The sequence below is a fragment of the Lissotriton vulgaris genome, chromosome 3_1, assembly GCF_964263255.1.
Source record: "Lissotriton vulgaris chromosome 3_1, aLisVul1.2, whole genome shotgun sequence".
Lineage (NCBI taxonomy): Eukaryota > Metazoa > Chordata > Amphibia > Caudata > Salamandridae > Lissotriton > Lissotriton vulgaris.
This window is the reverse complement of record NC_141689.1, coordinates 908867711-908894109: the sequence shown is the minus strand read 5'-3', so window position 1 is coordinate 908894109 and position 26399 is coordinate 908867711. Positions and strand designations below refer to the sequence as shown.

The window sequence follows — 26399 nt, the reverse complement described above, 5'->3', positions numbered from 1 at the left end:
TTGTTATGTGTACTCACCCTAAATTCCTTCCCAAGGTTATTTCTGATTTTCATGTCAACCAGACCATAACTTTGCCTACGTTTTTTCAGAATCCTTCATCTCCAGCGGAAAGGTCTCTCCATTCCCTGGATGTTAGGAGGGTGTTGAAATTTTATCTGGATATAACCAAAGATATTCGTAGGTCTGACCAGTTGTTTATCAATTATGGATCAGTCAGGACGGGTCTTGCTACCTCTAAGCAGTCCATTTCTAGGTGGATTGTGTCCTGCATACAATTGTGTTACCAACAAGCTAATAAGACCTTAGGAGGTAAGCTTAAGGCTCATTCCACAAGGGGCAAAGCTGCCACGACAGCCTTGCTCCGTAACGAGCCGATTGCTGAAATCTGCAAAGCAGCCACTTGGAAGTCGGTTCATACCTTTGCTAAGCATTACTGTCTGGACACTGATGCCAGGGCAGATGCTCGGGTTGGACAGGCTTCGCTGCGGAATGTGTTCGCACAATAGTGGTGTTAATTTCTTTCTCCACCGCCGCTTTGGCGTGGGGATGGGCTTGCCATTCTATTCACTAGATTATGACTATACACAGAGATCCCCTACTACAGAAGAGTTGTTTCTGTCCTGTAACTCCAGTTCTGTAGTAGGGGTATCTCTGTTATAGTCATAAGCGCCCGCCCTCCTCCCCGGTGGAGATAATTCTTCATGTAAGGAATGCTACAGGTCTGGCGTGCTACGCCTTCAAAAAGGACTGAAAGTAAGAGGGACCTGCTATGCATTCTGGGATACTGGGAGAAAGTTCTGGAAAGTTCTCTTAAAGGCACAGTATCCTATTTAAGCCACATAATGGGACCCTATGGGGCTTGTCTGTCCATGCCTTCCTCTCTGTCATTCCAGAGTCTTTTACTGGTGGAGGCAAGTTTCTCTATGGTAGAAACTGGGCAGGCTGTGTTGTGTGTGGTGGTGTTTGGTGGAATTTCTAGTTGAAGTACTGGACAGTGTAGCCTGTGGATATAGGCTGCATTATTTGTCTTTAAATTCTCTCTTAAGTGTCTTTGCAGTTTCTGCATGATTTGACAATTTAAGAGATTATTTTTGATTGTCGGGGTCCACGCACATGGGCGGGACTATTCACTAGATTATGACTATAACAGAGATACCCCTACTACAGAACTGGAGTTACAGGACAGAAACTACTCCTTATCGGCTCAACATAGCTATGTGAGTTTCACTGGTGTATTCATAATTGTAACCCATACCTAACATGAGTATTTCCACCACATTTAGATGAGATAAGCACTCAGTATGGTACAGATTGTCCACACAAAATGGAATTTGGAGTGTCTAATTTCTGGATCACTTAACTGAATTCCACAAAACACTGCATTCTAGAACTTCTCTTGATTGCCTTCTTATAGCGCCCCACCTATAGTCATTAAAATAAACCTAATTGCCATTATTGACGCCACAACAATATAGTCTCCTGTAACTACACCAACCTCTTAACATGCAAATCATTCAGTTACCCAACAACATCTTTGAAGACTTAAAGTGTATTTAGGAGATTCCTCCCTCCCAACCTGCATTAACTACAATTCAAATAAAAGGTTTACTTTACACCCAGTCATCCATTTAATACCAACGCATCTGTAGTTGTTAGAGCTTTGTGTACAGGCACCATGCATACATGCATTCAGCATACATGATACATCCTCTTCCCTTCACATATTTGCACCCTGACCAGTTCAGTTTTCACTGGGACCGGTAGAGTCCTAAGGAAGGCCAGCGTGACCCCAAAGAGAGGGCTCACACACACAGCCGATACATGGCGACCACCTTGCAGTAAGGAGGGGTGTTAGGGGCACATTGCATCTCCCAATCACCACCATCCGTCACGTTTTTAACCCTGGCCGGAGGGTCTAGGAATAAAGTCTTAGGCACAGCGACACTTCCGACCTAGTTTTAACTCACATCACACTGCACTTTCACTACCATTGTTCCCAGCCACTGTGAAATAAATTGTTTCTCTCTGTGTTGTATTGTTTTCCCCCACCCTATTGCTCCACGCCGTGCGTGGCGACGCCGAGGTGTATTGTAAGCAGTAGTAAGCTTTATTTCGATATAAAAACATATCATAAAAGCAAGGCATTACATCATTAAAAACAATATAACAATAATCAAAACAAAGTACCCTACATGATCATTATTAGAAAGTTAAAAAACATCTCATAATTTTTCATAAAAAAGAACTGGCGAGTTAGGAAGGAACACATTATTGGATCAACAATTTTTTTGCAGTTCTTATACGCCAAGCCCAGCCTAAATATTTTGCCATACAAGAGGCAAAAAAGGGTCTAGCATCTGTACGCAATATATGTAAAGCTTCCAGATGTGAACGAGTTCCCAAGCTCCTACAAAGGGGCTTCAACCACCTCCGTCTAGGGGCATCGTAAGCTTTACACTCAAATAGCAAGTGAGCAACAGATTCAGTCTTTAAGTCGCAGAACGGGCAATAAGGTACAGTTTGTAGGGGCGGTTTCCAGGTGGAAGTAAACTGGCATAAGGGTAATACCCCAACCCTGAATTTGAAATACAATGCTCTGTCGCATGGGCTATGGATTAAATCCAGATAGGGTTCCCTGTAAGGGATTTCTTTAACAAGCAAAAATTGAGCGACAGATTTAGAATGGTTTGTGTTACATACTCTCTCATTGTCCACCCATGACCAATAAGCCTTCTTCAGTAGTTGTTTTGAGGGTGCTGATTTGTTTTCCCACGCATCACCAAGGCCCAGCTTATACAGAAGCCTCTTGACCTCCCTAAGCCAGGTAACCTTATGCCAACCTGGTAGAGACAAAAGATCATTTAAGGCATCTGCATAGCTGCTAAGTTCGGGGACGTTCCAGATTCTGGACCATAGTAAGAGGGGGCGTAATTTGGCTTGCTCACATATTGGGCGGGTGCCAGCATCGAGCAAAAGGGGGATTGTAGGAGTACTGTGGGGTAGCCTCATCAGATCTTTGTGAAAGTTGTTTTCAAGGTGGGCCAGGGTGTCTACTCTCTGAATGCCCCACAGTTCTGCGCCATACAGTGCTGCGCTCACAACCCTTGCCCTATAAATGTCAAGAAGTGCCCCAATTGGTTTTAAGGAGGAGGCTCGCTGTTCTTTGAGAAGGGCACCAACAACCCTTTTATGAATCAGAAACACCTTTTGATGGTGTGCCTTCCAACTCATAGTGTCGCTAAGTCGTATACCCAGATAGTCAAATTCTTTGACTCTTTCGAGTGGAACAGAGTCTAGAACTGGGAGAGTAACAGATTTCTTAGGGGGGTTGAGGACAAGGAATTTGGTCTTACCTATATTTATAGCCAATCCCTTAGTGTCGCAAAAGGCCTTGAAGCTGGAGAGCAATGACTGGATGCCCACAGGTGATTTCGAAATTAGAAGGGTGTCGTCCGCAAATAGGAGCGTCGGAATTTTCCTTCCAGCCAGGGAGGGTGCATCTGATGGATGTTTTAGGAGATGCTCCACCACTCCGTTAACGTTAAGAGAGAACAGAGTGGGGGCAAGCACACACCCCTGGCAGACGCCCCTATCTACAGGGATACGAGGTGTTTTTTCTCCCTGGACACCCCATCTAATTTGGGCAAAATTGCTATCGTGGAATTTTTTAAGCAAGGCCAGCAGGTATGGGGGTAGACCTAACCCATCGAGGACATTCCACAACAATGCGCGTGGGACCAGGTCGAAGGCTGTTCTCAAGTCTATAAAGACTAGATATAAACTGCCCCCACCTAGCACCACCACTTTCCAATAAAGCATTAGAAGGCGAAATGTCTGCTCGACGGTACCTGTCCCTATTCTGAAGCCTGCTTGGAAATCTGACAGGATCTGATTTTCATCTGCCCACTGCAAAATCCTACCCAATACCACTTTGCCCGCTACCTTTTGGGTTGAGTCCAGCAAACTGATGGGGCGGTAATTTGCTGGGTCGTCCCTGCAGCCTTTCTTAAAAATGGGGAGGACCTCAGCGCCCCTCCATGAGTCAGGGAAGGAACCTCCCAACAAAGCCTCATTGAGGAGGGAAGCAATTAATCTACTCCAAAATGAGGGGTTATTCTTTATCAAGTCCCCCGGAATCCCATCAGGGCCTGCCGCCTTATTGGGAACAATACACCTAATTGCCTTCTCTACTTCCAAGCTAGTAAATAAACCATCGCTGGATGGGAGACCAGCTGTGGGGCTGGGTGGTGGGGCCAGAGTTAGTTGGAATGACCCCGGAGGAGCCGAATACAGATTCGAGAAGTGGGCAAACCAAACATCGCCAGGGATATTGCAAGTTAGCTGATGATCGATAGGCTTTTCCTTGGATCTTAACAAATCCCAAAACCCCTTGGCATCTTTCCTTGTGCTTGCCTCTACTAGCTCCCGCCAAAAATTAAAATCATGAGTCTGCTTGGCCTCTATCACAGTTTTTCTATAAAATTTCCTCGCGGTCCTAATGTTGGCTGGATCTTTGTTCTTTAGTGCAGAGATAAGTCCCCCCTTAGCGGCTCGACATTTGGAGGAAAACCACTTTTCTCTTGCCCTAGGAGCACCTTTCGAAGCAGCCCTGGAACTAGGTTTGGTAATGATGAACAGATCACTTAATGCCCCTATAGTCTCTGTAAATAGCGGTAAGACCTTTGTGCTGGCGGGTTTTAAGGCGTCAAGCCGAGGTTCCACTTCTGTCAAGATGGTCCTGGCTTGCGTCATCCTTGCTTCGTCTGCTAGGACTCTGGCCCATTTCAAACGCCTGCCACAGTTTGAGGGAAGAATCTCATGCGAAGATTTCCATTTGTGATCAGGGGTGCCTTGATTTCCAACCTGCCAGGGAATAGTGATAGTTAAAGAAAGGGGGTTATGGTCGCTATCACAAGACTCTATAACCTCCATGTCTTGGTGGCATGACCAGAGGTTATAGTTGAGCATAATAAAGTCAATTCTGGATGAGTGGCCCGTCCTGTTATATGTATGGGCACCCATAGAGTCCGATTTGGAACGGCCATTTGTTGGTCTTAGGTTATGTTCCATACAAAGAGCGTTTATGTCTATCGCGCTTTGTGACCATTTAGGAATCGGATCAAGGGTCAGGATAGGAATACCTCTCCTAGTATCCTCATCGAAGGTATCCAGAATGTCTTCCCTGGCCAGGGGCTCAAAACAGCAGTTAAAATCGCCTGCAAGAAGAACATGAGTCAGTATTACAGGCAGCTAGGTTGCTATTTAGGCCTGTTGAGGTTAAAGATGATGCCCCACTCCTGGCGCCCCTCAGGTAGAGATTAAATACTTCTAAGTTTCTTCCCCCTTTACAATGTAATGTTATCCACTGAAGATCAGACAATTGGGTGGTCCTTTGAGTTACTCTGAGGCCTAGTGCAATGCTGACCCATATCAGAAGGCCGCCAGACGGGCGACCTTTGGATCCTTGGTGATGGACAGCCGGGACAAAGTAGGTTGAAAAGCCCACTCTGTGTCTGGGTTCCTGGCACCAGGTTTCCTGTAGGAGACAGATGTCATAAGGTGCCAGGAAAGCATTCCATTCAGGGATATCAAAGTTGCGTACGAGGCCTGCCACGTTCCAGCTTAAAATCTTCAAAAGAGGTTCACCAAGTATAGGATGCTTTGGAGAATAGGTAGGGGGAGGAGGGTTAGTCACAGCCGGTCTAAGTGACTTTATAGGTGGCTCAGTCTGCTGGAGGTTAAGAGTCGCAGTTGTATCAGACAGATGAGTCCCTGCTGTTTCAGTATGAACAGGTGGAGTGGGGTTCAGACAGGGTAGGTCTATCCTTGCTTCCGCACCGTGATGGTCAAAAATAATCGGTGCGATCAGCCCCCTATCAATAGGCAAACTGTGCGATGACCCTCCTAGGCCTGATGGGGAGTCAAGAATTAAGCATTCAATGTGACCTAGAGCCTGTGGTGGCGTTGCTATTCCCAATTGTGGATCGGCGGGATGCATAGAGAGTCAATCAACCTCCTCTAGGCCACCAAATCTGTTGTAAGTTGAGAGGCCATTCCAATGTAGGAGAGTATCCTTTTGTCTCTTAGGATGACTTGTCTCTTAGGATGACTATTCCATGGGCGATGGTGTACCAATGTCCAGTTATCCACCTGGGTATGCATTTGTCGAGGAGGGTAGAAGAAGGATAATGGCCTGGGTATGACAGAGGACTCTTCACTGCTCGGCCAGGAACAGATATGATGCGCCGTGTATGGGTCCTCAAAAGTCACCACTATGCAATCCCCAGAATTAGTTTTCTTAGTTGGACCCACCCAGGGTGTTCTACGAACCATCAGGACTCGACTTCTTCGACCATTGGGTATCGGTCTGTTCACGTTGAGCCAATACATTATCTTGTTTTTCAATGACCAATGGTTCTCGTATTGACCATTACCAATCGCAGGGACACCCGTCAACACAACCACATAATCATTGGCCTCTGGGGGAAGATCGATATAACCCCCTCTAAAATTATCTTTTACGGGGGGCCCTGGGTATCAACAGGATTAGGTCTAGGAGGCAATCCCGATGTAAGGTTTGCTAATTGGGGCTTGGGACTCCGTTTGGGAACCTGGGGTTTGGGAGCCTGAGGTTTGGCGGTAGTGGTAACTTGGTCCACAGCCACGGTCCTCGGTTTAGGAACCGGCCTTTCAGTAACTGGTACTGGGAGTGGGAGCTGCTGGACTTGGGAGACAGGAGCTGATGTTATTGGGTCATTCAAGGGCATACCCTGGTTTTCAAGACTTCTCAAGCCGAGAGTGGCCAGAGCAATAATGCTCTTTTCCATCTCGAGTAAGTTATTTTCTATCCTTGACAATCTAAGGTCAAGGGGTGAGAGAAGTTTTTTAAGTGTTTCCCAAACCAGATCTATAAATTCCTTGTCGTTCCTACCCAGGCCCTCTACCTGTGAGCCCTCATCCTCTAAAATGGTGGTGGGGGTTGTACCTAAACCCTCTCCCTTAGCCTCCCATGTTGGCTGTGTACTCGGAGAACGCTCTGGTATAACATTAGATGCTGGGACATTAGTCAGTGCCAGATGTTGGGAAACTGCAACTTTTGCCTTCTTCCGAGAATAGGCAGAACGTAAATGGCGTTTTCTTTTGGGTTGTATGCCACTAGTGCAGGTAGTGTTCGAAGATGCCTGAGGGGGTGGGTTAGGGATAGAACTCTGGACAAGAGAAGGTGCGGGCCGGTTTGCCTCGTCTACATTAGGTGGTTGCTCTAAAGGCAAAAGAGGGGTGGCAGGGTTCGGGGACTGGTGGACATCGGCCTGTATAACTACACGATGGGGACGGGCAGGACGATCCGGAGTAACTGAGGCAGCTATATGGCATAGGGATGATTTTTTTGAAAGCGCAATTACTTGAGACAGCCTTCTGGCAGCTACTAATTCTAGAGAAACCCGGGTTTGGAGTTTAGATATCTCTTCGTCTATAGCTATATTAGTACGGGTAATGAAGTCATCCATAGGGCCACTAATTTGTGGACCACCTTTGGAAGCCTTACTACGTGTCACCTTAGTACTCATGATGTTTTAGGAAGGGAGGACGGGCGTCGATCAAACAGCCAAAATGCGGAAATACGATATTTGGATACCTATAACGGCTTGATAAGGAATAAACAGGTTGTGGGCGAAAGGGGGTGGGCCAGTCCAGTCCGCTCAGTCCTCGAACGGCCTCAAACGGCCCGCTCTTAGCCCGGTCTTCGCCCCGAGCTGCGTCCCGCGCTGCGGGAGTTAAGTGATGTTATATAGGGGACGTGATAGGCGGGGGGGCGGGCCAGCGGGGAGAGCGGACCGGATGCTGTGTCCGTGGTCTCGCAGGGACTCCTGGTCACTGGAGTCCCCGCACGCTCGCAGCCCCGCCGAGCCACTCACCCTTGCCTCCGCCTTCCTGCTCCTATTGCCGGTGAAAGATGCTCCTCGCACTCCCGTGCGACGCGGCACCCGCGACGCGGCACCCGCGAAGCGGGTGCGGCTAGGTGGAAAAATGGAACTTGCCTCTTCGGTCAGGGAAATGTTCACAACACCTCTGTCAAGTAGAAAATCGCCCGGTGTATTGTAAGCAGCCTTATGATAAAGCATGTCACACGGTTGTTTGAATGAGGGCAGTATTAGCACACACAGCACATACTTTCACAAGACTAAATAGTTTAATGCTACCTACTCCTTCTGGTGTATTAAGTATTGACAGGGGGTTCGGGGTAGGTGAGCCCGTACCATCACACCTTCTTTTTGTGTGTACCACCAAGAAGAGTTGCCATCACAAAGCATTAGTGCACATTTTGATGCATGCGCAGTCAGTGAGAAATGACAACTTGGCAACATTTAAAATTCATGATGGAGTCTAGGCCATGTATAGCCAATGTTAAAAAAACTTTTTTTTAAATTGTTGTGTAAAATGCAGTGTTGCTGGGTTTTTTTTTTAATTGCAAAACATTCATGGTACTAAGCAAACATTACTTATTGATTAAAATATCTCTCACTCCCGATCCAACATGCATGCAAGCAGAGTAAAGGCGAAATCATCCCACAGTTGTTAGGAGGGAAAGTCAGGAGATGAGTAAATATTTTTGTCACCAAGCACAGTGCGGAGTACCCTCTCTGCTAGTTAGAGAAAGTAAGGTGTGTCACCGAGGTGGATTGACAGTAAGGGGTATTCACGCCGGCTAACCGCCTTGAAAAGATAATCAAGCATTTGCAATGCAATCGGTCTTGCCTTTGGGACCTTATATGAATTTAGCTATGCAGCACATTAGCCTGGGTACTGAAACATCTACTGTTCTTTAAGCACCAAACTGCATGACACTCCAGTTATGGGAACACATGGAAAGAAATATTGCCTTTCAGCTGAAAAGTCCAAAGCTCTGTTTTTCATATAAAATCAGGGCCTTCAGTGGTCATATCACTGAAAATACAAGATTTGAAAAATATATTGTCTACGGGTGCTCATGGAAGACCATTTCTAAGGACTGGAATCAAGAGGATGCTAAAGGGATTCTGGTATTTTACTGACCTCTGCTGTTCGTTTTCTATCAAGAAAGTTAAATAGAGGCAGTTGCTAGAGAAATCAAAAAGATAAAGTCCCTCAGCAGAAAGCAATTATGGTATTTTACTGACCTGCTGGTCATTTTCTCTCAAGACCGTTAAATAGAGGCAGTTGAACAGAAAAAAAAGTCCCTTAGCTGAAGCGGGTAAGTCCTAGGGCTGATCTCCAGAGCCCACAAAGTACATACACATATAAGTATATAATAAGTATATACAAAAGTATATACAAGAGGTCTTGAATGCTCAACCTAAAAAAAGTTGTTCATATGGCTGAAGCAAATTTAGCCATAACGAAAGGTTAAATCCTTCTAGATTAAAAAAGAAGTTTCCTTGTTCTGTTGTCTGTATCATACTGCCATTTATAGATTCCAAAAACCTGGACAATACCAACATAAATTTCCATAATTGGGCTCTCCCTCTAACAGTGAAGTCTTCTAAAAACTTGGGAGTAATCTTTACAATTCGTTATCAGGGATTCAAAAACTAATTACTTCTACAGTTAATTATGAGAACTCTGTATATGAGAGCTATGTTACACGCTCTGAAGCAGTTACATATATGTCTAAATACGGCAGCTAGACTGGTGTCAATTAAATCACCCAAGCTCCCTGCATTGGTTTCCAGTCTTCAAGTGTGAAATGTTTAAGGGCCTGTGCTTGATAAACAGAGTCCTTCATAACACATGATCAGTGTATTTAAGGCAAAATGTTTTTTTCTGTACTGATTGTAACCTACGTTCGGCCTCAAGGTATTGGCTTGTTATTTCTAAAACCAATCTGACTATACAAGTAAGCAGATTCTTATTGTACCTTGTGCCCAAACTGTAAAACTGTTCCTTTACGTTTACCAGTTCCTCTGAATTTAAGCATCTCAAAAAAAGTATAAAAACTTGGCTTTTCCAACTTCCTTTGTGAAGTCATTCATCCTCTAGTACTGAATTTGTAGCACATGGGAGCAGTGTGTTCCTTGAATCATTCTCAATTCCTTTTCTTTCGCTCGTTTAGATCAATTGAGACGTTATGCTCTCCAGGTCCCCTTGAGGAAATTAAACCAGAATTGTAGCAAGGTGGAAATATTATATGGTGTGGCTGAGGAGCCTAACCATGTAATATTAACACAATACCCAAAAGTGGACCTCTGATTCACGCTAGTAATCCTTAGCTCAATCCTGGTAGAGGCAAAGAGCAGTCCGGTTTACTTCGAGAAACACGTGTAAAGCATTTCAGAGCACCAACATGGACGATAAGTAATTGACATGACTCAAAATAAATCTGATGCTAATTTATAAAAATAGAGCTTATGTGTATATAAATTTAGACACCAAAACGAAATAAATACAAGTCATATAAACAGAGTTATTGATTTTTAAAGTGTTCTGAAAATTTGCTCTTTGCAGAGCTGTCAAACTTTACCTTTGTGCTCAATGGAGAAAACACTATGTGACACTCAATCACTTGCAGGGTGATGTTCAACAGAGCCCATCTACTACCAAGCATTAACAGTCAGAGCAGTTTTACCTTGCCCAGGGAGTCCAGGTGCAGAGATGACTTGGTTGTCCTTGGGGCTGAACAGGGAGGCACAGGAGCTGTCAAAAACACATTTGTGACACTCGGTCACTTGCAGGTTGAGTTCAGGGGAGACCCTTCTATGTTAAGCTTAAAGGGACCCCAGGGATCAACAGGCAGAACAACTCTTCTTAGCTCGGGTGTCTTGGGTGCAGAGATATACCTGGATATCCATGGTGCGGAGCAGGCGCTTTCAGGGGCTGACTTTTCCAGACGTGCCAACGCAGACTGGTTTTGGATGCAAGTACTCAACAGCTGTGCCACAAAAGTTGAGGGTCGACGATGCAGGATGTTTCCCTCTTCTTGAAACGTTGAATAAACCAGTCACTAGTCAGCCAGACCACCGACAAACCTTGGCCACGGCAAATGCAGCAATTGAGCAGATCTTCTTCCAGTCCTGGGAGCATTGTAAAGGGGTCTGAGACTTAGTGAGGATCAGGACTACGTTTCACAGTAGGCACCTGGCCGGTTACTTCTGGGTTGGTCCTTGACTGAGCTCAGCGGACAGTCCTCCTTTGGTTTTGGAAGTGCAGTTTGTGCCTACCTACTGCAGGGGACTAGTACCTCTAGTCCTAGGGAGTCCTGATGAAGTCAGACAAAAGGTGATGAGCAGTAGCCTCCCTTTTGGTAGTTCTCATTGTTTAAGTGGAAGAACCTGGAAAAGCCATCTGCATTAGTATGGTATGTCCTTGGTCTGTGTTTTTCTACAAAGTCCATCCCCTGCAGGGAAATGGGCCACCTCAACAGTTTACGGTTCTCTTCTCTCATCTGTATTAACCACCTGAGAGACCTGTTGTCAGTTTGAACCTTGAAGTGAATCCCACACAGGTAGGGCCTCAGATTCTTTAGGGACCAAACCACAGCAAAGGCTCCCCTCTGAATGGCACTCGAACACTGCTCTCTAGGGAGGAGTCGTCGGCTACTATAGGCTACTGGTTAATCTTTAGCCTCACTGTTGGTTTGTGACAACACTGCCCCAATCCCATGTTCAGAAGCATCTGTTTGAACATTGAACTGTTTTCCATAGTCTGGTGGTTTTAAGAAAGGTGCTGAGCACATGGCTGCTTTCAGGGTCTAAATAATTTTGTCCTTTGGACCAAATTACCTTCTTTGGGTGCTTCTTTGAGGTAAGCTCAGTGAGAGGGGCCATAATAGTACAATACCCCTTCGCAAACCTCCTATAATATCCAGTCAGGCTAAGGAATGCCCTGACCTGAGTCTGAGTCTTCAGAGGTACCCAGTCCAGAATATTGTGGTTCTTAGGTTAGAGAGGTCTCACTTGGCCTCCACCAACAAGGCGGCCCACGTAGACAACAGAACTCTGCCCAATCTGGCACTTACTGGCCTTGATTCTGAGGCCTGCAAAACTTCTCTTGCGTGGACCAGGAGATCTTTCAGGTGAAGCTAAAGATGGCAATATCATCCAGATATGCTGCTCTTGCATCATCCAGACTGACAGAACTCGATTCACCAACCCTTGAAAAGCACCAGGTGCATTCTTGAGTCCCAAAGGCATCGCTCCAAATTGAAAGTGTATCTCTGGAGTGGAGAATACAGATCTCTCCTTGGCTCCCAGGGTCAGAACAATCTGCCTGTACCCTGATGTCAAATCAAAGATACTGAGAAATGTGGCTGCTCTTAGCCTATCATTAAGCTTATCTACTCTTCGTATGGGGTGTGCATTAGTTGTTGTCACTGTAATCCACGCAAAATCTCAGTTCTGGTTTCCCACCTTTTGAGTGAGGTGTGGGGACTTGTAACACTGGACTGGGCCAGGGACTGTCAGATGGGTCTATCACCCCTAGCATCTTGCTTACTTCAGCTTTGATGCATGCTTTGACTTGGTCTGACAGTCGATAAATCGTGTTTTTGACGAGGAGGTTGTCTCCAGTGTCCACATCATGAGTACACCAGATTGTCTGTCCAGGGGTCAAAGAGAAGAGCACTGCAGACTGGCTGAGGCCTTGCCTGCAGTCAGTCTGCTCCTGTACAGTGAGAGTGTCAGACAGGGCTACACCCTCCACTGTACCATCTTGTGGGTTGGTTGATAATTGGTCAGGGAGGGGCTCAGTTTCCTCCTCTTGTCCTGCATCAGTGACCATCAATATGGTCATGTTAGCCCTATTTTGGTGTGGCTTTAGGCGATATACGGGAGTACTCTTTTGGCCCAGTCCACCTGTCCTGGGAGCCACAGACTCAAACATCCACCCCAACTGACCTGGTTAGTACTCAACCAGAGCTGACCTTTGGCCATACCAGTTTTTTACTCGTTCTTGGCTGGCCTGTAAGTTCTTGATTGCCCACTTCATGTACTCAGCCATATGTAAATGTAAATGTGTTTCGATTTATATAGCGCACTTTAACCCAGGGGTCCCAAGGCGCTTGCTTAGGGAACCCGTCCTGGTATTCCCCTGTGAGATATCCCGGCCGGGTATCCACAAGGCAAAAGCCAGGCATCCCGCCGCGAGGGGCCGTAGTGGAGATTAAGCAAGCTATGTGAACACAATCCCAGTCCATATTCCATTGTGTCTTGTTTGGGTTGTTCCTATCCTTCCCTCCCTAAACTTCAGGGACCCCTTACAAATTGGCCAAACAGAAGTTCGAAGGGGCTAAAGACAACCCATCTGAAGCACGTCCCTGTATGCAAACAGGACATCCTATCTCCTTCTGAGTTTGTCTGGGAGACCCATGATCATGCTCTTAATGGTCTTGTTGAATCTCTCCCCTAAGCTAGTAGTCTTGGGGTGATTGGGGTGGTGAATTTGTAACTTACACCACATTCATCCCATATAGCTTTTAGGTATGCACACATGAAATGTGTCCCTCTATCACTGACTAACTCCTTTGGAAACCCAGCCCTGATGAAGATTCCAAGGAGGACCTTTTCTACTGCTAGAGCAGTTGCAGTCCTGAGGGGAATTCCCTCTGGATACCCAGTGGCATGGTCAACTACCACTGGAATACCTCTGTTTCCCGATGCAGTAGGAGGGTCAAGGGGGCCAAACATGTTGATCCCTACACTATCGAATGGAGTCCCAGCCACTGGCAGTGGAATAAGGGAGCCTTTGGTTGTGTGCCTGTTATCCTACTAGAATGTATTGCAAACCCAACTTGTATCCTGTCACTGTACCCCTTGTGCACAAAAATCCTTTTCCAGTCTATACATTCTTGCAGCAGTAGGGAGACTGTCATACCTGCAAACACAGGTATAATCGATAGTAATAAAACTGCTGGTGGATAGTAAACTGAAGGCCCTTCCCCCTTCTGAGCATCCCATTTAGGGAGCTTAGTACTTGGCTCTTGTCAGCAACTTAGTCCTAATCTTTCTGCAGTCTGCCTTATTCGACTGTTATGTACTCCTCCGCTTTGTCAGTCTCTTACATCCTCATAATCTCTCCAGGTTTGTCTCTCCTTCGAACGTGGCCTTCCTTCCTTCCATTGTGAACTGTTCTTCTTTTCACATTCTGGCCACCTCCTCTTGTTTTTCTGGGGAAACTGGCAACTCAATTGCGAACATCTAATCTCCTTTCTTTTGGAGTTTTGGCCTCCATTTCTGCTTCTTTCATCCACTGACATGTGCACTGCCAGTACCCACACATTTACCATGTGCACACTGTCCCACACTGCACCCTCTTTGTAGTGTATGTCTTGCAAACTCACATGTACTCATCACATGTTTTCACTATGCTCACACTTCTATTTCAATTGGAGGTAGGCCAAGGGTGAGTTAAACGCACAGCAGTGGATATTTTAAAATGGTAAGTGAGCTGGAAGCCTCATTCCAATGACAAAGGGTAGAAAGGACCTGGTCACTACTACTGATCATTATATGGTTTGCTGCCACTGCAGCATTTGTGCTGTTTAACTCCTGGTGAAGGCAGTAGCTTTCCACCACTATGAGGGTAGCACTTGGGGTGCCACTCCCAGTCCAACAAGACCGCAGTCCATGAGACAGGCCTTTGTCATGGATCACAGGCATGATCCGTGTTTTTCTGTGACCAACAAAACAGCATTACGGATCTAGACAACAATACAGTTGGGCACTACTATGCAGGTGTCAAATCTGGTTTTGCGATCTCCTGAGGAGATGATGACTTTTCCTCCAATTCCCTTTACCGAGACCAGCAACAGTAATAGGCTGCACTGCTACTAAACTCAGTTCGGAGGAAAGGGGAATGGGAAAACAAACAAGAGAGACTGCCTCAGCTGGTGGCCTTCTTCTGCTATGTTATCTGGCACCTGCAAGTAAGCACAACAATTATTGTTGTCCCTAACTCCCATTTCCCACACTAAAAAAACGAACTCTTACTTAGTTACCAATTTACTCTGAGAAATTAGCTTCTCTCTTGGTGAGTTGTTATGCATATCTTGGTTGACTGGAAGAATACTTGATCAACTCACAGTGCGCCAATTGCAGATAAATAGCTCTTACTTTTTGTGTGTACAACTGTTGCTTTATTACACAACTGCAGTTTCAAAACATAACTCCATAGTCATTGAGTCTTTTGTAAAACTCAAGAATCAAAATTGAGAATGAAAAATCCACAAGAAAAAAATGAGGATAATGTCTCTGATGCGCTTCTCTCTATTGATGAATCCTAAGCGCTCTCACTACTGCCAAGTCTCTAAGCGCTTACACTACTCAAGTCTCTAAGCGCTGCACTCAAAATTGTCCTTAGCACTCTGCAGATCTCTTGTCACGAAATAAAGTGCGCACATTACTGCTGGCAAGGCACTTGTGCGCAATAGCTACTGGCTGGACGCTGCTTAGTTCTATGAAGACTCGAAGAACCGTCATTGCGCAGTTAAAATAAGACTGGAAGCCCTTCCTTGATAGCTGGAGAGTACTTCTCTTCACTGAAGAAACTCTGCCACTCTCGTGTCCCTAAATGCTGACTGGAATCTCTAGCAATGTTGAATGGAGGCTCTGGTTGCTTCAAATATTGCTGAGAAAACAAAGTTTTTTATTTCAAAATTCCCTCGAAACACTACTCTTAGGCTAAAGGAGCGTAGCGGAGTCGTGAACGGAGCACAAAGAACTAGAATCAGAATCGCTATGAGGTAACAGAGCACGAAAAAATAGCAGTTGCTCCTGACTGAATTCAGTTGAAGTGTGCGGCGCGAAGCTCGCGCAGGCGCATTATTCCTGTTTGGGAACCTCGAGTCTCAACAACTAGACCGAGAACCCAAACAGGAAGTGAACTTCCTCCTGCTGTGTGGCGCCTGCGGAACTTGTACCTTCCGCAACACGGATCGCAATCCAGCCTTCCAACTCGGACTCAGCCTTCGCCAATGAGGATACTTCCAAACGTCCAGTCCTCTTGGAGCCATTTTAAGGCTAACGCTAGCGCTTACATGGGGGGGTCTTGGAGGCAGGGAACTTTTCTGTCCCAACAAGAGGCACTACCAAGCACAACATGCCATCACCCAGCTAGCCTGGGAGGTCACAAGCACACCGCATCCAGCTGCGTGTTACCCACCATGTCCATGATGATCCAGACCTTGAAGGAATACCACAAGCCCATCATGAGGCTTTTTTAGTGGTGCTTCGCATCAGGACTCGTTCTTCAGGCTCTCCCCATGCTGCCCCCTTTGACCTACCCCATGAGTAGAGAACTCTGTTATGGGCACGAAGAACTTGTATTGCTCATCCACCATAAGCAACTGGATCAGGAGTTGCTGAATCCCTTCTAGCTCTGACTTCTTGATTTTGTTAAGTGCAATACTGGAGTCTAAGGATTCTGCTCTTTGCTCTCAGCCTCCCCTGCTGGTACAGATCCTGCCTACTCTGTTGCAACTTCTGTAAGCCTCTCCGTAGCTCCTGATCCCGGTGTAGCTGTCTAGGTGAGCTCCTGAAACCAGTCCCCATGTCTCAATTAGTTTCGCTGCCAGTCAGAATCCTGGTGTGATTGGTGATACCCCCTGTGGATTCAGCTTACAAACCTCCGCAGACAAGAGTAAGTGGGTGGTCTATGCACTCCTTGTGTTTTAAACTTTTTATGATCTGGTTGAATTCTATCTTTTGATCAGCGTGCTATGTCTGATTGAGTGTACCTAAACACTAATGAAAATAAAAGTGGTGGCTAGCTAGCTAAATTGCCTGCTAGTCTCAGGCACGCACAACTATTAAGGATTTACACATTATTTTGGAACGGTTTAGACATTAAACTTAAAGCACGGTAATCACTCAGTTCAATTTATTTTAAAGAAAAGATTTATATGAACTTTCTTTTAGTACTCGATTCAACAACTTCAATAGTCAAAAAAGCATCTTCACCATGATGTTTACAATGAACATAAATATATGTAATTAATTAATACAGTTTTCTTTCCTTAAGCAATGCAGATGTTGGTAGCCCAATGCATTTCGGGACTTTTCATTGTCCCTTCGTCAGGGGCAACACTGTGAATCAAACAAACATAATCAAGAATAAACAAATATGTTAAGCACTTAGGGCGATCTATAAGTTCAGCTATGAATTACTGTAGCATAATGCAACATAATTAGAGGTCATCACCATAAGATAAATAATGCATATTTAAAAAACCAGCTGTGTTATGTAATCATGAATAGGAAAGACAGCGTGCAAAGAAACCATCACCTTTGTGAAAAGAATGTGTGCAACACCTTCACAAAATCCACTTACTCTGAACTTAAGAAAAAAGGAAAAAACCTTCCCGTTGTAAAGCTAAGCAGATAGGTTCGTCTATATTCTGTTTAATGGAAAGAACATATACATCGACCAACCATCGCCCCACAAGGGTATCAACATGACTAATACATGCTCAATGGATACACTTACTATCCGAGTTTAACCCTTTCGCTGCGGCGGCTATTCCGCCGCAGCGCTAACAGGGCGGGCGGCCGCGCGGCGGCCGCATGCTGGTGACAGAACCGCTCCGTCACCAGCCGCGGTTGAGCTGTACTCATGACGGAGCGGTTCCGTCACGGCCCGCCCCACCCAATAGAACGTGCCGCGCAGGCGCGAAATCAGCGCCGCGCAGGCGCGGTGGCCGGGCCATGACGGAACCGCTCCGTCATCAGCACAGCCCAACCGCAGCTGATGACGGAGCGGTTCCGTCATCAGCATGCAATGGGTTAATGCCGATATCGCACCACCTAGATGTATAGATCAAAACTCAAACAATGAGAACGAAATTCTACTGACGACATCATCTAGTTAAAAATCATATCAATCTAAAACATGCACGTACCGTGGTTAGCAATTCCTTATTCACCCTTCAGAAGGATTTGAGTCGTTAGAGTGTTGTCGTATACCTTAAGGTATTGTCATTATACGGCACACATTCTTTTCACAAAGGTGATGGTTTCTTTGCACGCTGGCTTTCATATTCATGATTACATAACACAGCTGGTTTTGCAGTTATGCATTATTTATCTTATTGTGATGACCTCTAATTATGTGGCATAATGCTACAGTAATGTATAGCTGAACTTATAGATCCCCGAAGTTGCAACATATTTGTTTATTCTTGATTGTTTTCTGATTCACAGTGTTACCCCGGACACAGCTGGTTTTGCAATTATGCGTTATTTATCTTATTGTGATGACCTCTAATTATGTGGCATTATGCTTCAGTAATGTATAGCTGAACTTATAGATCCCGGAAGTGCTGAACATATTTGTTTATTCTTGATTATGTTTTTTGATTCACAGTGTTGCCCCTGACAATGAAAAGTCCCGAAATGCATTGAGCTACCAACATCTGCATTGCTTAAAGAAAGAAAACTGTATTAATTAATTACATATATTTATGTTAATTGTAAACATCATGGTGAAGATGTTTTTTGACTATTGAAGTTGTTGAATCGAGTACTAAAAGAAAGTTCATATAAACCTTTTTTGAAATGAATTGAACTGAATGATTACTGTGCTTTAAAGTTTAATGTCTAAACTGTTTCTAAAAAATATGTAAATCCTTATAGTTGTGCTTGCCTGAGACTGGCCGGCAATTTAGCTAGCTCCCCATACAAGAGGGCACACATTTGGAACTAGACACCACTCCAGAGACCTGTATTGAGGATCCACAAGGTTATGCACTCAAACCAGGTGCTACTGTTCTATCAAGGCTAAGGCTTTGTATGTTCAAGTGTTTTCTGCTGGTCCTCCGTGTGACACTATCCATTTGGTGTTCTGGACACCCATCAGCAACATTCCAAAGTTGATTTCTGCTTTCCGTCAAAATTATTCAGTCATGCTCCCAATATCAATTTTTGTGCCCTGGGACGGAGAGTACTCCATACCATCAAATCATGAGAACTTTACAGTTCTGTTTATAGCATGTGAAAGTTCATTGAAATTGGAAACAGTTGCTTATTGTTTTTGGCTTTAAAAAAATTCAGGTAGAATGGAACCTATATTTAGATGAATTCTCCAGTTTGTTTTATGTTATGGACTGAAATTTTAGCATCTTCCTGAGAGCTCCTCTCTTATTCAACCAGACCAAATGTACCGGGCTGCTGCTCCCTTATTGATGTGCAGTCTTATATTTCAGTACTATTGTATAGCCTATGCTTTTTTCAAACAAAACTGATGTATAGATGTTAATACCACGTTCAGCAGAGGAGTAGTGTGGTGTTTTAAGCACAGGAATCGCTTTAGCAGTCTGAATATAGCTCCCCTATGGATGTGGTTAGTAAAACAGGAAAAACACAAGGAGATGATGGACGGAGTGCTGAAACGGTCCCAGGATGCTTGTTTCCGGTTCAGGGAAGACCTGGCTTGGCAGTTCGGACTAGACTGTTCCTATGAGGCACAGGGTCAAGACTAATTTGCATATAGCCGAGTCTGAACCAAAGGGTCAAAGTGAGCTAAAGAACGATGATGGATCCAACCCAGATCGGTGAGTGTCTGAAAAGTTTCAGCGCTCCGTCCATCATCTCCTTGTGTTTGCTTTGTTCTCCCTAAGTTGGCAGAGTATGCCCAGACGTGGGTCCGTTGCTCTCTTTGCCACTGGATTCAAGCTAGCCTGGTTGAAGAGGGGTGTTACCCCAAAACCGGTCCAGAGATGCTTATTTCCAGTTCAGGCAAGACCTGGCTTGGCAGTTCGGGCTGGACGTTTCCCATGAGGCACAGGGTCAAGACTGTTTTGCATATAGCTGGGTCTGAACTGAGGTGGCGAAGTGAGCTAAAGAACGATAATGGGTTCAAAACCGATCTGTGACTGGGGGTGAGTGTCTGAAAAGTTTCAGCGCTCCGTCCATCATCTCCTTGTGTTTGCTTTGTAAAACAGGAATCCATGTACACTGTATGTTGAATTTTATGGACATGTTAATTGAACGAGTAACTTACCCGTTGCTGTGGACTACAATGCTTGTGGTGCCAAAACTCAGTACATTTATGGTCCGCATTAGGCATTTTCCTTGTCTTCACTTGTGATGCAGAACCAAAGCGATAGATGTTGAAACCGAAGGGAAGTCCTCCTACTTTCGGGGCATTAATGGCTTCGGTACAAAGAAAGTAAGTGATTCATCCTTGTTACATTGTAAATTTCGAAACAGGATAATCACATAAACAAAAGGGATCCGAGTGCACTTTCTTACAGCTAAGTAGTTTGATCATCGGCTATTAGTAAAGTTTTATGTCAAGCTGTTGTCTTGTGAAGGTTTGCCTAAGATGAACCTCAACTTTGTGAACTAATACCTGGCGAAATCGAACATAGCCTACCATTGTCATCAGGACTGGCTTTAGGGCGAAGTGACAGGCGCAACCGCACCTGGCGCTGACTTGGGGGGGCGGTTCGCTGTGATTAGAAATAAATAAATAACTTATTTGGTGTCTCCAGCAGATATAAGCAACAATAAAAATGTAAAGATAACTCTGGTGATTAATGTTCTTGCGGGAGAGGGATTGAGTGTTGCTTCGTGGCGGCTTCACTCACCATAAAGTAGTGGAGAAAGAACATCTACTGTGCAGATTATAGAACTGCATTTATGTGGATAGCTCAGTGGGTTACTGCTTTTGTCCCAGAGATCCTTTATCTCTTGTAGTTCACAATTTACAGTCCTAATATAGGGCAGTGACTTAGGAGCTGTCCTCAAAGAGGTGCATGCAAGCCAACTGCATAGTATATATTAGGACGTTATGTTTTTCCCCAGTCTTTAATTATCTATTCCTGATGTTACTGAAAATGTTTCGGTTGGGTAGCAATACATTCTCATTAGTAAAGCCACACCCAAACAGTGCTTTAAAAAATGCAATGTATGTGAGAGAGGGGCTTTGGAGACATGAGGAGCACTGGTGGAGGCTGGTAATGAAATATTTTGCGGAGGAGGAGGTCATTGGGGGGGTCCCAAAAACCAATGTCGCACCAGGCGCCACCAGAGCTAAACCCTGCCCTGATTGGCATTAAATGTTGTATCATGTAGTGTAACAACATAACTTTACCGGGTCAAAATTTTAAGGCTGTTTTCACATGTCACATTGTGGCTCATGTCGATGTGTATACTTAATTGGTGAGACCATATACTAATGGAATAACAATTCTGGTTTTGCACGACCCAAATCTCCGCACCCCGAAGTGATTTGGCTCTCTGAGGGACATGTTGAAACCCTTTCACAGCAGCCCCACGCCCGTTAGTTAGATATTACGATTATTTTCAGCATAATCTGTGCTGATTAACCATTAGGTTTAGCCAGGACACAAGTCCTAAAAAAAGTAGTGGGCGGACTGACCAAGTCAGGCAGTATGCAAGTGACATCATGACGTGTACCAGCAAAGCACATGGCGTCACAACGCGTGACATTCCACGTGGCATCACAGGAAGTGACCTCACTGGAAGTGATGCTCTGATATGTTTGTTATAACATATGCCAACCGAAAATGCAATAAAAGGTTTGTTTTTTAATTGTTTCCTGCAAAGCATATATCATCTAACACGCAGATGACAGATTTTTATTTAGGTAAGTGAATTACTGCTATAAACATATCCTTTTGTTACTTGCAGTTAATAAATTGTAATCCTTCTAGTAGACTACGGTGAGCTATGAAGTGTTTTTGACTCCTACACCTTGTAACCCTACTGTCTCACGTAAGACATCTTATACATTAATTTACACACTTATATGATTTATTTGGAATGGATAATGTGTATGTTATGCAAAGTGCTCAAACACTCTGCAAGGGGATGAGTAGTGCTATAAAAGAAATAAAAAAGTGTTATTAAAATTATTTGTGTAAATACTGAGACAGACCAACCCATCTGACATTCTTACAGTGCATGCACTTATATACAACAACGTAAAAAGCATGCATCTCTTAACCACCTGTAAAGAGATAAGCTGTGTGCTTTTGTTTTCTCCCGTGCATTTGCGAGGTACCAGGACGCCATACTCGATCAAAAGGAGGCCTGATGGCCCCTTAACTCTGGCCTAGCTGGAGATTGGGGGGGGGGCGAAGCCCCCTCGCTGCCTGCACATTGCTGCTGGGAATCAAAAGCAGACATAGTGCAGGAGCTGATAAACTTGCCCCAGTGTTTAAAAATTACAATGGGACAAGTTCAACATATTTCTGTGGGGCCCAACTTCTTAGCAGGGGGACGGCTTCCACCCTGTGAAAACAGTGGGTGGACGCCGTGTCCCCACGTGGAACCCCTGACTCGTGCCCTGAGTTTAGCATGTTTATCTTCACTGCACTCCGGTGACATTCATACCGCATTTGCTGAATATGTTAAGAAGTGAGTGTGCTGGTTGAGTGGCATTGCAACTGAGTTCTGACTCCTAATAGCTTTTTTCTCTTTTATTTCTTTTCCACAGGAGGCGTGTGTTCTATCTAGTGCATCAGTTGGAGACGTCATCTTCCACCACAGGAGGACTTGCAGCCATTGGCAACGGCGAGGGATCATTAAATAGCACTCACCATACCGGGCAACCCGCCTTCCCAAACGCTCATGCCATGGATGTTGACATGCAGCGATACTCCCACAGACGTTGCTATTCTCAAGAGATCAAACGCCCGAAGCGGGCTCCTGCCCAACTGTCCGCCTCCTCTGAAGCAGAGCTCGGGTTCATTGATAGTATGCTGTCAACCTGTAGAAACAGCGAGCAGGTCAGGTTTGCCGCTGCCTACAAGAAATGGCTGGTCACTTTTATAGGACAATGAAATCTGCTGGTTTCCTGGGGAAGTACGAGAGGGTTAATATATAGTGCAGTAGGCCCTTATGCTTAGAATGGCATATCTTGGATAAAAGTTCATAGCCATGATTTGCCTGCTTTTTCCCCTTTAAACCATGGTCATGGAAATAAACCGAGTAAGCACCCATAATTATTGTGGATTACGATCAATGGGAAGCAAAGTAGCTTGTGTTATTTTGAGGGGTGAAAAAGGTCCATATTTTTCCTTTTTTTACAAATTCCAACTGTTACCTCTCCGGGTGCGCTTTGTCATGCCCATCCTGTAGCCCCTTCATCGATGGCTTATTCCAGTGTGTCATGAAAGGAGCCGCACGTTTAAAGCGTGTTGACCGGATCCATATAGCTCATATGAAGACTATCTCTTTGAATCTGGAGATACTTAATCTTCTCAGTATTGCTAAAATGAGGTCGCAAAAACAAGAATGCTGCTAGAAGGACAAATGCAACGTACTTGACCAAGAGGTGACTTTGTAACCGTTCAGCATGTTGAAGACGACCAATGTGTAGTAATGCTGGACAGAACTGGAAGTGGCGACGGAAGCAAGGGTCTGGCGGCTCTGTCGTGGGAGAGGCATTTGTACTGCAGTGTGACATAGTACTGGTGCTTGATGCGCCTCACATGCTCTGAAGAAGCAAAGATTGAGTCAAAGGTGGACACTACACAACGTGCCCCTGTCTTATCTTATTTCCTCTCTGCATCATAAGAAATATTGTAGACAGATGGTCATAAGGGTACGGCATGGCATATTGATATTTGCAAATGTGTTTGGCGCTCTTAAACGTTTTGCAAAAGATTGGTGAAGCACACAGATCTGCCAGGAAGATTGTTTGAAAACTGGAACCAGGTGTTTCTTCATTTATTACTGAGTTTCTAAGGTACTTGTTAACAGATAATATTCAGCTGCTTTTGTGTTTTTTGTTTTTGTTTTTTTACACCGGACTTGTTCATTGGTTTTGTTTTTTAACTTTTATCCAGCATTGCTATTTTGATTTCTGTTATCCTTTGCTTGTCACAGCACCCATGTGCTAATTATGATTTCTTCGAAGAAACCTCAGATTTCGAACAGATTTGTACTAAAAGCACTGTAGTGGGGCGCCATTTGAAAGTTGGCATATACCTGTATGGGCATGCGCGTGTTAGTGTTTGAGTGTTCATGTATTGTGAGTGTGCAGTAAAGGCGAAATGGCGGATAATGTTATCACAATCTGCAAGTCATGTCTTCCTGTAGTGATCAGACATGTAGTTTTCCTAGTTCATGGCTGGTAATGACAGCGTAAAAAAGGCTCTGCATCCAGAGTTGATGTAGACAAGGCAAACCACTGACAAACTAGCCTTCCTTAACCTGTTTCTACACTACAAAATGTTGCGTTGAACACGGAAGCATCTGGCATCCCAGATCTTTAAACACATATGTGGCCTCTATACTCAGACTGAAGCACCTTTCAAAAGTCTTTTCGATAGCTTGTAAACTACACTTTAAATAACCATCTAGTTAGGGAGACTAGCGTTAACGTATATATCTATAGAATCTTGGATTCAGAGTGCGGATAGCCACTCTGTCCAGCACTGTGATTTTTATGAGTCCTGCTCTTAATGTAATATGTTTTTAAGTATTAATTGGAAGTAGATTAGTGTTTAGGGTGAAATTGTTATTCTACGTGTGTTTCGAGCTAGTAGCTCTTAATGTGCAGAAAATGCTAATAAGTACTGCTGGAAGCTATTAAGTAACACACTAGGGGCCATTTCATACTGTGGGGGTCAGGACACTAATGGGATGAGTGAGTACTATTGGCAGCCGGGTTTTTTGCTGTGCATTTCACCATTTTTATTTTGTGGCAATTAAAAGTGACTTTCAAGCTAAATCCAACTCAGGTTCCTAGTGACTTCCTGCTAGTGAGATCACCCAAAGTGTTTCTGCCAGTGGGTTTGTACATACCGTGCGTTTACAATGTCTCTTTCTGCTTGCAAGAAAGGAAGGTCTGACTGCACTGGGAGCGTTGAAATGAAAGTAAGGTTTAATTCTGCACCTAGACTCTTGTACTGATCTTGAGGACCTAATGGTTGATGATACACATGCCTGATGTTCTCTGTGCATTTGATAGGGCCTCGTGCATCGCTGTTTGTCGTTGATTATGGTATTTACAATTGTCCATTGGACCTAGTTGATGAAACAAGATGTAAAGTCGTGGCTCTCGGACCTCACTACTCGTGGTAGTTGTCTTCTTTTTCAACAGGAATTCTCAGACCATAACTTGGCACTTATTCACCTACACACGTTTTAAGATCCCTTACAGTTACATCTTTGGAGAAGATGTTAGTCTGATCCACAATTTAAGTAACACATTTAGATTGTATAATAGAACCAGAAAGCAGCATCTGTGCACATCCGTGTATTAAACAGAGCGTCTAATTCACCTGTATGTAGCGTAACTGTCTAGGCGATTAACACGGGCTCTCTCTGTTTGATCAAAGTGTCATACTGGATCTTGTGTTACAGAGTAGAAATATTTTTTCTGATGTCGTTGAAAAAAAAGGTTTGTGCTAATCCATGCTTTCTTACGTTTATTAAACCTACTTTTGTAAGGGTGTGCTCTTGTTCTAGTCAGGTTGTTGCTTTTCTGAAGATTTGGCACGTTCAGAAAATCAAGAATTCGCACATTAAAATATCGGCAACGCCTTGCACTGAAAAGATAATAGCAAATATACACTGGCTGCAAAATCCTCAATTTTTAACACTTATGTAGGCACATTGCTAATATTTTTTATTTGACAAAAATGTTATATTATTATTATCACAATATTTCTGCAAATATTTACACCATACCATTGATCTCATCATAACAGAAGATTTAAAAATATTAAGTCAGTGGATGAAGTTGTAAAACAAGGGATTAAATCTAGAATTATAGCAGTGCTCGGATCCATTACACAATACTACCTTTTTTTTAAATAAAAAAAGAGAAGGATGAGAGGATCAGAAAGGCGAGGTGGAATAAGGAAGAGAAATACATTTTATCAGATAATAAAATATTTCAGCGTCACAAAGTGTAGACCGTATTTTGTTCAAAGAAATCATGTCATACTGTGAAGTCCAATTAAGCACATATTTTATAATGAGCAGTCCATCCGTGAAAACATTTTCTATTGAAATTCAGTGTGCAGGTAAAATTGCCAATTCAGATTCATTACCCTCAAGGTAAACACTTCCATAGATCTCAAATATACAGGGAAAGTTGCCTGTCTGTTGGTTGACAAGGTAAAGCCCCACAATGTATTTATATGTCAATTTACATGTTCTCTGTAGTCTCTGATCAGGTTGAATGACCTCAATTGATCAAATTGTGTGTTTTGTTGTGGGTTACATGTTCCTAGTAGTGAGGCTAATCCACAGTCTTCAAGCATGGTAAGTTGCCTTTCGATTGAATGAGGTAGATTTTTCTCTCAGTGATATTAGAAGATTTGGGGCTAGATGTAGGTAATTGCAAATTACAGATTCTAAAATACCGAATTTTACCGTTTCGGTATTTTAGAATCGGTAATTGCAATGTAGATAAAAATTTGGTAAAAAATACCGAATCGGCAAGATTCGGTA

The 26399-nt window shown here is 44.2% G+C and overlaps 1 protein-coding gene across 1 annotated transcript in view; it reads left to right on the top strand.

Moving 5' to 3' along the window:
* Window positions 1–25852, top strand: part of PTAR1 (protein prenyltransferase alpha subunit repeat containing 1) — a 276298-nt gene extending 250446 nt beyond the window's left edge. Inside the window, exon 7 of the mRNA XM_086961251.1 lies at window positions 22429–25852. Coding sequence (XP_086817377.1) covers window positions 22429–22774 — 346 coding nt within the window. The 3' untranslated portion in view covers window positions 22775–25852. The remainder of the gene's footprint in view (window positions 1–22428) is intronic.
* The last annotated feature ends 547 nt before the right edge of the window (window positions 25853–26399 follow it).